The 13,681-nt window shown below is 45.2% G+C and overlaps 1 protein-coding gene across 1 annotated transcript; it reads right to left on the minus strand.

The window, feature by feature from the left end:
• Positions 1 to 343: 343 nt before the first annotated feature.
• LOC138582966 (zinc finger protein 213-like) lies at positions 344 to 12,911 on the minus strand. Its single transcript, XM_069654773.1, has 2 exons — positions 10,165 to 12,911; positions 344 to 6,919 (listed from the first exon to the last, which is right to left on the minus strand). The coding sequence occupies exon 1, from the start codon at positions 11,235 to 11,237 to the stop codon at positions 10,302 to 10,304; it is 936 nt and encodes a 311-aa protein (XP_069510874.1). The 5' UTR covers positions 11,238 to 12,911; the 3' UTR covers positions 344 to 6,919; positions 10,165 to 10,301.
• Between the last annotated feature and the right edge of the window lie 770 nt (positions 12,912 to 13,681).

Here is a 13,681-nt window from a genome sequence, read left to right on the forward strand (position 1 = left end):
TCCTGGGGGGCAAGTTTTAAAAAATAACTCACCTGCGGCTTCACCGGTTTACCGAGTGAGCCCGGTGCAGCATGGTGCATATTCCAGCTGAAGGCCACTGGGGAGGGCCAATCGCCTCCGGGGGCGGGTTGGGAGGAGGCGGGAAGGCAAGGTGGAAATGCCGCGGGGAAATGAGGGAGCAAAGGCCTCAGGTAGCGCGGGCAGCTCAGGCAAGGGTCCTGGGGGGCTAGTTTTAAAAAATAACTCACCTGCAGCTTCACCGGTTTACTGAGTGAGCCGGGTGCAGAATGGTGCATATACCAGCCGAAGGCCGCTGGGGAGGGCCAATCGCGTTCCGGGGGCGGGTTGGAAGGCGGGAGGAGGCGGGAAAGCAAGGTGGAAATGCCGCAGGGAAATGAAGGAGCAAAGGCCTCAAATGGCGCGGGCAGCTCAGGCAAGGGTCCTGGGGGGCTAGTTTAAAAAAAATAGGTCACCTGCGGCTTCACCGGTTTACCAGAAATAACAGAAATGGGACATGACATCTCCCCTTGCTTAATATATAACTGGGATTTCTTAGTTAATTTCTTCTATCCATTGAGATGCTGTTGTATTGTCCTCCGCGACGGACTGCCTGTGAGCGGGGGCGCATGTGAACTGGTGTCGTCACTGTCGCTGTCATCTGCGTCTCTGTCCTCTTCCCTGTATTCAGAGTCTATGTCAGAAGACTCGTCGATGGCGTCCACTGTAGTGTCCACGAGTCTTTGATCTCCTTCAAGAGCTCTGAAAAACGATTAATTTTGTGTGATGGTCCCTTGGGGACTGGCTGCCATGATCATGGATCTATGTATGTGGGTTACAGTCATGGGTTCGGGCCTGAATGACGGAGTGTCCTTGGCGTTTTGGTTTTGTCTGACCAGTACTTGGTCGCCCACTTGAATGAGGCTTGGTCTTGCTTGTCTCCGGTGATCTGCGTATTCTTTCATCTTCATCTTGCTTGTCTTAACTTTTGTCTGTGCGCTGTTGATGTAGGTGGTGGGGAGAGCAGCGTGCGGGTTGTGTGGCAGTGTGGTGCGTATGATTCGACCAAACATTAAGGCTGATGGACACTCACCCGTTGAGCTATGCAGTGTATTTCTGTATTCTCGCAGCAGCGTGCAGATGGCTTGCATGAACGACCCATTGGTGATGAAACAGATTTGCAGAGCCCGATTTAGATTGCTCATGAATTTTTCTGCCATACCATTGGCTTGCGGCCATAGTGGCGTGATTTTTCTATGTTGGAAACCTAAATGTTCTGCGAAAATGGCAAAGTCATGTCCACTAAAAGGTGGTCCATTGTCCGATTTTACGATCAATGGTATTCCATAGTCTGCGAAAGTTTTGTCTAGTGCTGGTATTACTGACTGAGCACTTGTGGAGTGAATGATGTGGACTTCAGGGATTCGAGGCATTTCATTGATGATCACTAGTGCATACTTGCCATTTGCCAGTGGACCAAACATATCGATGGCCACTTCGTCCCATACTTGCGGGGGCATTTCTGATGGTTTGATGGTTTCAGTTGTTCTGGGAAAGTACGTGGTGCGACGGCTTGGCATGCAAGACACTTGCTCAGGAGCGATTCTACCCTCTCGTCCATTCTGGGGAACCATACTTTAGTTCTGAGTTGTCGCTTTGTAGACACCACCCCCCAGTGTCCCGAGTGAGCTATGTCTAGTATTCGTTCTTGCAGACATGAGGGGATGACAAGTCTGTTTTCTTTCAGTAGTAGGCCGTCAGGCGATGTAGATAGCGTGTGCCTGATAAGTTTGAAGGTGTGCAGGTCTGCAGATGGTCCTTTTCTTTTAATGATCGGTTGTGTCCATGATTTTTCTTCACGTGCCACTGGCCACTGGCCAGACTTCAGGCATTCCTGAACTGTCTGGAGTAATGGATCGTTCTGTGTGGCTTCTATAAGTTGAGCTGCCGAAATAGATTTTGGGAGCGCATTTCCAATGAGGTAGCTGATGTATTGATTTGCTTTGATTGATTGGCGTTCGTCTTGGGCCGGGAGTGGATGTCTAGACAGGAAGTCAGCTGAGTTGCTGTTTTTGCCCGGGTGGTGAATGATCTTGAAAGAGTATTCCTGTAATCTCAGTCCCCATCTAGCTATGCGTGGAGGCATTTTGGCAGTGGGTTTGCCATAGATGGTGGTGAGAGCTTGATGGTCGGTGATGATGGTGAAGGGGCGCCCATATAAGAATAGATGATAATGTTCGCATGCCCATACAATCGCTAGGCTTTCCTTTTCTGGTTGAGAATAGGCACATTCGGTCGTTGATAGGCTGTGACTCGCATATGCCACTATGCGCCTCGGGAAGTTCTGTGGCGCACCTGGCGTCTACTGTCAATTCTGTGTCAAAATCGGGGTCAGAGTATGCCATGCAGGATGCTGGCCCAATGAGTTTTTTAATTTCCTGGAAGGCTTCTTCACATTTGTTGGAGCAGTGAAATTCTTGATGTTTCCCCGTGAGTAGTCTGAGAGGTGTGCTTACTGACGCAAAGTCCTGAATGTAGCGCGTACAGTAACTCGCCATTCCTAGGAAAGAGCGTACTGCAGATGTTGACGTGGGGTTGGGGGCTTCCACCAATGCTTGTACCTTTTCTGGATCCGGTTGCAGGGCGTTGTTTGAAAATATGTGTCCAAAGAATTTTAGGGTAGATTTGCTGATCTCGCACTTATCCGGGTTGAGCGTGAGCTGTGCATTTTCGAGCGCCATGCGGATGCTGGATTTGTTGTCTTTTTTGGGCACAGGCATGATTGGGGATACCCATGGCGTTGGTCCGGATGCCGGTTCAATAATGTCTTGTTGTAGCAAGGATTGAATTTCATCCTCTACTTGTCTCTGGATGTTGAGGGGAATGCCCCTGTAGTGTTGAGCCGTAGGCGGCGTGGGTGGATTTATATGAAGTTTGATTTGTTTGTCCTTTAACTTGCCATGATGTGAATGAGGCCCATTTGTATGGCTGACTTAAAGCTTAGTATGCTTCCTCCTGAAACTTCTCCCTTGATGTGATGACATAGATTCTCACCTTTTGGCACTTGTCTTTGTATTGGCACGTGGCGGTGAACATGCCTTGGCAGTTTAGTGGTGTGTTCGACCCGTAATGATATATTAAGGTGTCTGCATGCTTTAAGTCCTTCTTCATGGCGAGAGACCGGTAGACATCATCATTAATCACATTTACTGTGGCGCCTGTGTCAATTAAAAATTCTTGATTTTGTCAGTTTAGTTGAGGCAGTAGTGTTGGACTATACTCGACAGCTGTGCTGTTGCAATGGCGTAGACATAGCCTCTTTTGGGTCCCCACTGAATGATGAGTGTGAGATGTGTCTCCCTTGTGGTGACTCGTACAGGTACCTAATCTTTTTTCTTGATTTTCTTCGTTATGAATCATGTCTGCTCTCATAGCGGCTGGAGCTGTCCCTCCTTTCATCCCGTTGTCTGGTAGTGTGTGATTGCTCTCATGACGAGCCTGCTGGCGGTGGAGAGATGTCTCGTGCGAGGACGCGGGCTTTCCCGCCTTGAATATCGGCCATCTTGTCTCCAAGATTCTTTGCTGGAATCTGTTGATTGAAAGAATTTGATATTTCTGCAGACGGATTGGAAATGGTTTTGACCGCCGCATTTGTCGCAGTGATGCCCTATTGCAGGGCATGGACCAACATGAGGAAATTTGAATCCGCACCTGTAGCATTTCTTTTGTTCTGCTGTGTCTGCAGGGGTGCGAATGGGGCACACTCTAGCTGGTGTGGCGGATTGTGTAATGTTGAAGTTGTCAAGCGATTCCGTCTGCAGTGCTAATGCTGAGTCAGCTCTTGCTAGCTGAAGGATTTCATCAAGTGTTCTACTTTTCTGGAGAAGTTTTAGTTGGCGAAAGTCAGGCGATCCACAGCCGGCATTTGGCTTGGGATTTGAAGGCTTCATCCGTCGAATAGTGATCAAAAGCACAGTATTTGGCCCTTTTCCTTAGCCGCATTACAAAGTTGTCCATTGTTTCGCCATTTTCCTGTGTGGTCGTGTGGAAAAAGTGTCTTTCATAGTCGACATTTCTCAGTGGCGCAAAGTAGGTGTTCAATGAGTAAATTATGCCTTGGAAAGAGTCTGTGTTGGATTCTGGCATTTCAAAAACAATGTCACATACTCTGGGACCTAGGGAGTGCAATAGGGTGGCCCGCAGTCGGCGTACTTCCCTCACGCCAGATGCATCAATGTAGATGTGGAGTTCTTTCAGCCACCTGGCCCACCTAGGAGCCAGACTATTGTTGTCTGACATGTCAAAATGAGGCATGGCTTGGAGCTTCAGGGATTCTGTGCCACCATCGTCTCTTGGAGTAGCATGACGTGGTGTGGAACTGGATTGCGGGCTCTGCAGACCACTGTCAGTATTATTTTCAGACATAGTGTAATGAGTGTCCAGCGCCTTATGAGACTGTAGAGTTATAGCAGCGTGTTAGCAGGTGAAGCACAGTAAAGGAGTTGATCCAAAACTTACTGTGAGAGTTGTTGCCAGTGTGTATGATGAAATACTGGCTTAACGTAGCTGGTGTCTTTGCACTTAGCGGGAGATGTGTCTCTTGGGGTGCGTATTGCAGCAGCTGCTGGAATGGAATGTTGCAGAATCTTTGAAGTGGGTTTTATATGCACGTTACCGACACGCAGCGTGTGATTATAACACTTGCGCGGATGAATTTCCTCTGTGGCGGCAATGTAACAGTTCTCTTTGGTAATAAGTAATAAAAGACTGAGCCACTGAGTAGTTTGTATGGGTTAAGTAGAGAACCCAAATCTTTTATTAACAGGTTCTTTCTCTTTCTTTTAGGTTTAATGCAAAGGATACGTCTTTCTCCCGATTCTTCAGTTTTCTTTAACAGAATTCTGTCTCAGAATATGTTCAGGTAAGTTCTATGCCAATTTAATGTTCATTTACTCATCCATTTGCTGTCTCTGTTTTTCTCTATCTTTCCTTTCATCAAGTTCTAAATCTGTTTCTCTTTTCTCTTTCTTTTATATCTCTGTTCTTGCCTCTCGATGTCTGTCCTTTGATTATATACCTTCTTTCCTTTAACTCTGTTCTTCTTATTCTAGATTATTTTAGACAAAACCTCATTTCATGCGTTTAGATAGTGAAGGTTTGCTCCAATAAGAATAGCCTGCTGCAAATGTTCATTCATAGACTTTCAATGTAATGAGCTCAATTGCTTGCGTGTGATGACGAAGATTGGTTCATGAAATATAACAATAAAAACTAAGCAACGTCTTCCAATGTCGTGCACACACGTTATTTTGGCCTCCAATTACTCATCATAATGTGCACATGAACTTGGTCGGTGATCCCCTTCCAAGCGTCACCTTACTTCAAATGCGCTCTCTCTCCTTCTCTATACGCAGCACTCTTCAGTCTTCGGATCTTCTGTATCCTGGCTCGTACGATTCACCGACTCCTCCCTCTTCTTCCCGTTCGTCCGATATCTTTTTTTTTTGTTTGTTTTTGTTTGGATTTCTTTTTTAAAACTTTCTTTATTGGCATTTTCAAACAGAAGAAACATTAAGGCCATGCGCCAGCCGCAACGTGAGACCCTTGCCCCGCCTGCTGTAATAGCATTGTCTTTATGCCAAAGCAATTATCTGTGTAGCGCAGTCCCCGAGGCTTCCGCTATGTGTGCTGAGCTGGTACTTGAGTTCTGTGATGGAGATAGGTGTTGCAGGTCCAAGACGTCTGTTGTTGAAAGCAAATATGCGATATATGGGCCCCAGATGTCTGGAGGGCATGAGTGGAGCGGCAAAGTCTTAATGAAGTAGGTTTCTACGTCTTGACAGTATGTAATGTCTTTCAACCAGAGCTGCAGGCTTGGTGGGGGTCCTCTGCCCCAATTGTATGCAACTCCTCTACGTGCAAGGATCAGCAATAGGTCTGTCAGTTTTCTAACCGTGTTCGGCAGCGATTGGGTCCTCCCCAGCATCGCTATCTTTGGGTCAGTATCGAGGTCCGTTCATATTATTGCTGATTTCTTTTAGTACTGCGTTCCAGAAGGTGGCCACTGGGGGGCAGTACCATGCTAGGTGAAGGAAGTCCGCCTCTGGCGCCCCGCATCTGTCGCACTCCGCTGAAATTGTTTCCTTTAGGCATGTAGTTTTGCAGGTGTATGGTATGTTTGGTGGAGGAAATTGTATTAGCTTAAACCTCGAGTTGATCGCGACCTTTTGAGTGAGATTTAGTACATCTGGGATTATGCTTTCTAGTGTTTTTTCCCACCTTTTTTTGGCTCTTGAGCAAGGCGGGTTTGGTGCGCTGTGGAAGGCTTTGTAGATGTTTGTCACTAGGCTCCCGTCTCCTTGGGCTTGAATTGTGTTATGGAGCAGTGGCCAAACTGGTGGTTGTTGTGGGAAGGACGGAATTACTGCCTGCGTTCGTCCGATATCTTAATGTAGAAGTCTCGAGTTGTCATCAGCTGTTGACAGATAATCAACAACGATACTCGGCTCCCGTTGTGGCTAACAAAGGGACACACCTCCTCTCTCTCATAACATCCGTAATATATTTCGGCTCTCTGCAAGTCGCTGCCGTTGATCCTTCTCACGCTTCGGGACTCCCCAAACACTCAGAGACTGTATCTTTTATATTGCGGAACGGCACAATTACTTACAGGCTTCAAACAGCGACAACGATCGTCTCATTTTCATAACATTCCCCAGTCATTGAGTGCAACGGCGCCACTTTCCCCAGTCTTCATAAGGCGACAACGATTGCCTTCACTATTTCAGTAACAATCTTCTTGTTTGAGCGCAACGGCGCAACTCCGTTCGCAGTATGCTGTAAATCTCTTCTCCAGCCGCCTCCTTCAATATGCCCAAGTGTAACCATCATTTTCAGGCTCCTCCGTCTCTTCTTTTGTCACCTAGCAACAGAAAGCAACCAGCCCTCATTAGAAGAAGGCACCTAATGAATTCCTTCTTCATTCAGAAAAACGAGCATTTTATTATGAATGCATTCATCCCCATACATTGTAGAGACTATTAACAACTGTTAATTAGCATCTCATCACACACCCCCTCTACTAAGCCCTCGGGAAGGGTTTCAGCTCTGGACAAATAATCAGCTTGAGTTAGTAATCGGCCTGGTTTATGAATGGTTTTAAAAGAGAAGGGCTGGAGAGAAAGAAACCACCTGAGTACTCTTTGGTTTGTGTCTTTGTTTCTTGCTAGCCATACTAGGGGAGCATGATCTATTATTAAAGTGAACTCCCTCCCAAGTAGGTAATATCTTAGAGCTTCAATTGCCCATTTGACGGCTAAACACTCCTTTTCTATAGTTGGATATCCTAACTCGTGCTGAAGTAGTTTTCGGCTTATAAATAGCATTGGTCTTTCCTTCTCTCCCTGGTTTTGGAATAACACTGCTCCGAGGCCTGTGCCTGAGGCATCGGTATGAAGGAAAAACGGGGCTTCACAATCTGGACAATGTAAAATGGCCTTATTTGTCAGTGCTTCTTTTAAAGAGTTGAATGCCTTTTGTGTCTCCTCTGTTTGCCACAACTTTTTAGAAACCGACGTCTTCTTCAGCAAATCTGTTAACGGAGCAGCCATCGTAGAAAAATGCGGGATAAACCTCCGGTAGTAGCCTACAAATCCCAAAAATGCTCGTACTTGTCTAGGATTTTCTGGAAATTTCAATTGTTTGATTGCTTTTAATTTCTCTTTTTGTGGTTTAATGATTCCTTGGCCGACATAATACCTTAAATATTTAGTGTGAAAGTTTGCAATGTGTGTTTTTTTGTGATTTACATGTAACCCTGCTTGCTTTAGTGTTCTAAGTATAGCCTCTAAGTGTATCAGATGTTCTGGCCATGTTTGGTTGAAAACTATGATGTCATCTAAATATGCGGCAACATATTTCTCGTGTCCTTTTATAATATAGTTCATTAACCTTTGGAAGGTAGCCGGGGCTCCATGTAATCCAAATGGCAATACAGTGAACTGATAAAGCCCTGTAGGAGTGGCAAATGCAGTTTTTTCCTTATCAGGAAGGAACAAGGGTATTTGCCAATAACCTTTTGTTAGGTCTATTGTTGTCAGAAACCTTGCCTTTCCCAGATTATTTAGTAGATCCTCTATTCTCGGCATTGGGTAAGCATCAAATTTAGAGATCTCATTCAGTTTTCGGAAATCCATGCAAAACCTGACACTACCATCTGGTTTTGGAACTAAAACCACGGGTGAACTCAAATCACTATGCGATGGTTCAATTACTCCTAAGTCCAACATCTCTTGAACCTCTTGGTTAATTGCCTTTATCTTCGCCTCAGGTATTCTATATGGTCTTGGTCTCACTGTGGTCTCAGGTTTTGTGGAAATATGGTGATAAGTCAGATGAGTCTTCCCGGGTAAAGAGGAGAACACTTCAGCAAAAGTACTCAATAGCAATGATAACTCCTCTTTCTGGACTGACGACAAATCCTGATTAATGTTCAGATTTTCTAGTCCTAACTTCTCTTTGATTTGTGGAACGTGTTCTTCTTGCAACTCATTAAGACTTATCATTGCCACTGTCTGAATTGGAGGTATCCATTTTTTAAGGAGATTTACATGATACGTCTGAAGAGGAACTCTGCTTTCAGGTTGTCTCACTCTGTATGTCAGAGTACCCAAAACTTCCTCGATTTTATATGGTCCTCTCCAGGCTGCCAACATTTTGTTTTCAGAGGTAGGCAATAACACCAATACTTGATCGCCCATTTTAAAAGTTCGGAGACAAGTGTTTTGATTATAATATTTCTCCTGTTTTCCCTGGGCTTGAAGAAGGTTATCCCTAGAAATGGTCTGCAGTTTCTCTACTCTTTCCTGTAATTGAGAGGCATACTCCGTAAGGCTTAGTTCTCGTCCTGGCTGTTCCTCCCAGTTTTCTTTTAAAATATCCAAGAGAGATCGTACTGGTCTTCCAAAGAGTTCAAAAGGTGAAAAACCTGTTGATGATTGAGGAGTGTTCCTCAAGGTCATAAGTATCCAGGGAAGTAATCTGTCCCAATCTCTATTGTCAGGAGAAGTAGTCTTTCTCAGCATCTGTTTAATGGTCTGGTTATAGCGTTCCACTAAACCATCTGTTTGAGGATGGTAAACTGCTGTCTTCAGATGATCAATTTTTAAAGTTTTGCAAACTTGCTTAAGGACATTAGACATAAAGTTTGACCCACAATCTGTTACGATTTCCCTGGGAATTCCGACTTGTCCTATGAACGGAATTAGAACATCACAAATCTGTTGAGTGTTGGTGGCCTTTTAACGGGAAAGCTTCAGGGTACCGGTGTGCATAGTCTACAATTACAAGAATATATTGATGACCTCTTCTAGATGGCTCCAATGGTCCTACAATATCAATTCCTATGCTACTAAAAGGTTCCAAAACCAACGGCATAGGCTGTAAAGGGGCCTTCTTTACATTGGCTCTGTTCTTTTTTTGGCACACTTCACAGGATTGACAAAACTTAACTACCTGACTATAGACTCCTGGCCAGTAGAACCTAGCCAAAATTTTCTGAGATGTCTTTTCGGTTCTCAAGTGGCCTTCCCCAACTTGTAAGTGAGCGACTTCCAAAACAGTTTTGCAATATTTGTGGGGAATTTACAGCTGTTTCAATTCCTCATCATCTCGAGACTTGGTCAGTCTATAATAGAGACCATTCTGTTTAACGAATCGAGGCCCTTGTCCTGTTGAGTTTTCTAAGGCCCGTTCTCTTGCATATTGTAGTAGAGGATCCAATTCCTGAGCCGACCGAAAGCTATCTCCTTCCTCGTCTAACCTCCAATCTACAGCTACAGGGAACATGTTCCTTGCCTTCCAGTTCCTCTTAAGAGACCTCTTTAGCTTTTTACTCTTAGGACTTTTAAGAGGAAGGCTGAGAATTTCTTGGTCGTGAAATGGGGCCGTTTCTAACCAGCTGTTCTCGATTTCATGGACTACTTTAGAAGAATTTGGCATATCTGATCCAACCAGTAGGGGTTTGGGTAAATTAGGTAATACAGCGGCTCTTACTCCCATAGTTTCCCCAGCCAACTTGATCTGTATCTCTTTCGAAGGATAGGACCTTATATCCCCATGAACACATCTAATTGGTATTTCCCCTGAAGAATAATAATCTTCACCTACCAGGTCCGATGTCACAGCGGTTTGCAGACTTCGTGAATCGACCAATGCTCTGGTTGTTTTCCTATCTACCTCTGCATCACAGGTATAAAGGTATTGAGATTGTCTTCCCGCAAATTGTTCGGGAAATTCATTGTCCTTCAGAGATTCAAACACTCCCACATCCATCGGTTCAGTTGCACTTTCTTTGGACAGAACCTGGCTAGGTGTCCCCAATCTCCGCAGTAGAAACACTGAGGACCTTGGACTGAGGGGGTTGTTTGTCTATAGTTAACAGGTCCTTCGCTACTTGGTCGGGAACATATATTTTCAGATTCTGGTTTTCTTAGCATGGAGTTTGGCCACCTTGTTTGAATCATAGGCTTGTTCATTGTGACATGAGTTTTGGGATGATTCACATATGACAACATCTTGCCTTGCCCGGCTTTCTGATAGGCTGATGTGATGTCAACAGCCTCAGCCAACGAGGGTCGGTGATGTTGTTTGACCCATCGTTGGACGGGTCCGGGAAGTGCTTCAACAAATTGTTCCAAGACTATTTTCTCTGTTATTTCATTAGGTGAGGATGTAGTAGATTGTAACCACTTCTCGGCGAGCTCCTTCACCCTATAGAACAATTGTCTGGGAGTTTCTTCACCAGTCAACTTAACTTCTCTGAACTTGATTCTATAAGTCTCCTCATCATGCCCTAATCTTTCCAAAACAACCTTCTTCATATCACCGTAGTTTGTGTCCCCAGTCGGGTTTGCAGCTTGGTATGCGCATTGCATTTCGCCGGTCATTAATGGTGCGATGTAATGGCACCATCTCTTGGTTGGCCATTGTGCATTCCGTGCCACTCGCTCACAATTCACGAAGAAATGGGCAGGATCCTCTCCGGCTGTGTATTTTTGTAATATAGAGGTTGGAACTTGAGGATGATTTCTAACATTCGTGACTTCTAACAATTGAGCTTGCTGTAGTTGAAGGGCTTGCTGAAAAGCTAATCTGCCTGCTTGAGCCTGTTGGCTCTGAAGTTGCAAAGCTTGCTGTAGGTGTTGCTGCCCTTCACTCAATGTTTTAATGAGCTCTTCCATGGCGCTCTCAATATCCCACTTCTGACATCAAATGTAACAGTTCTCTTTGGTAATAAGTAATAAACGACTGAGCCACTGAGCAGTGTGTATGGGTTAAGTAGAGAACCCAAATCTTTTATTAACAGGTTCTTTCTCTTTCTTTTAGGTTTAATGCAAAGGATCCGTCTTTCTCCCGATTCTTAAGTTTTCGTTAACAGTCTGTCTCAGAATATGTTCAGGTAAGTTCTATGCCAATTTAATGTTCATTTACTCATCCATTTGCTGTCTCTGTTTTTTCTCTATCTTTCCTTTCATCGAGTTCTAAAGCTGTTTCTCTTTTCTCTTTCTTTTATATCTCTGTTCTTGCCTCTTGATGTCTGTCCTTTGTTTATATACCTTCTTTCCTTTAACTCTGTTCTTCTTATTCTAGATTATTTCAGACAAAACCTCATTTCTTGTGTTTAGACAGTGAAGGTTTGCTCCAATAAGAATAGCCTGCTGCAAATGTTCATTCATAGACTTTCAATGTAATGAGTTCAATTGCTTGCGTGTGATGACGAAGATTGGTTCATGAAATATAACAACAAAAACTAAGCAACGTCTTCCAATGTCGTGCACACATGTTATTTTGGCCTCTAATTACTCCATCATAATGTGCACATGAACTTGTTCGGTGATTCCCTTTCAAGCGTCACCTTACTTCAAACGCGCTCTCTCTCCTCTATACGCAGCACTCTTCAGTCTTCGGATCGTCTGTACCCTGGCTTGTACGATTCACTGACTCCTCCCTCTTCTTCCCGTTCGTCCGATATCTTAATGTAGAAGTCTCGAGGTGTCATCAGCTTTTGACAGATAATCAACAGCGATACTCGGCTCCTGTGGCGGCTAACGAAGGGACACACCTCTTTCTCATAACATCCGTAATATATTTCGGCTCTCTGCAAGTCGCTGCCGTTGATCCTTCTCACGCTTCGAGACTCGCCAATCACTCAGGGACTGTATCTTTTATATAGAGCAACGGCGCAATTACTTACAGGCTTCAAACGGCGACAACGATTGTCTCGTTTTCATAACATTCCCCAGTCATTGAGCGCAACGGCGCCACTTTCCCCAGTCTTCATAAGGCGAGAACGATCGCCTTCACTATTTCAGTAACAATCTTCTTGTTTGAGCGCAACGGTGCAACTCCGTTCCCAGTATGCTGTAAATCTCTTCTCCAGCCGCCTCCTTCAATATGCCCAAGTGTAACCATCGTTTTCAGGCTCCTCTGTCTCTTCTTTTGTCAGCTAGCAACAGAAAGCAACCAGCCCTCATTAGAAAAAGGCACCAAATGAATTCCTTCTTCATTCAGAAACACGAGCATTTTATTATGAATGCATTCGTCCCCATACATTGTAGAGACTATTAACAACTGTTAATTAGCATCTCATCACAGGCGGCACCTTAGAAAATGTAGATGTTCACCTCACTGTAGGAGCTTATGGTTTCTTTGGGAGCGCTCGCGTGGATGACAGGAGCCGCGCCGAATGCACCCACCTCGGGCACTGTGACGTCTCGGACGAAGCGCCGTGTGCGAACCTCCGTAACAGTGGGTTGCACAGCAGCAGTCATTCGTAGATCCTCGTCGCCATTGTTGACTTATTACTGTTATTACTCAGCATTCAAGGCAAGTCAAACTGCATACAATAATTCACGTATGATCTTGATTTAATTCAGACATCAACTGAACTTTTGGCGGTAGCCCCGCCTCTTCCTTCTCACGTGGGACGCAGCCCACAACAATCAGTGCAACAGAAAGGAGACTCGGCTCCTTAGCACAAACCACACTAATAACAGAAATGGGACATGACACCAATGTAGAAGTTAACTGTTACTGGGTTGGATCTGACTTGAGAGTGCGGTCACACACACATGTGCTGCAAGCAGCAGATGATTAGCAGCCGAAGTGAGGGCGGACTCTGAGGAAGGGGGCGGGATGAAGGATAGATTGGCTCGAGCTGAGTGCCTCTGCACTGAGCCCCAGCTGTCAGCTCAGCACAGCAAAAGCAGAGCCAGGGCCGACAACACGACACGGCAGGGCACACGCACACACAAAAAGTTAGTGGCAGCGCCGCCCGCAGACTCAACAAGCACAAATTCGTGCATAGTGAGACCCGCCCACGCCTTCAATTGATTGGCTACTAGCAGGGTCTTTTGCAGCCAATCGGATGGAGGCCTGGGCGGAGGCGCGGAAAGAGCATAAAAACCCAGAGGATAGGAAGTTATGTTTGTCCTGTGCAGAAGGGAGTATTTGGCAATTAGTCCTGTGCTGCATTTTGGGATGGGGTTGAGTGGAGAATTCGGCCTGTGCAGAGGGGCAGATCTAGGCATTTATTCAGTGTAAAGGGGCAGCTTTTTAGAATTTGTGGTCATGTGCATATGGGCAGAATACGTGTGTTCCTGCAAAGTGGATCGTTTGTCCTCTG

Source organism: Ambystoma mexicanum, chromosome 3q (genome assembly GCF_040938575.1).
Source record: "Ambystoma mexicanum isolate Mex_15411 chromosome 3q, UKY_AmexF1_1, whole genome shotgun sequence".
Lineage (NCBI taxonomy): Eukaryota > Metazoa > Chordata > Amphibia > Caudata > Ambystomatidae > Ambystoma > Ambystoma mexicanum.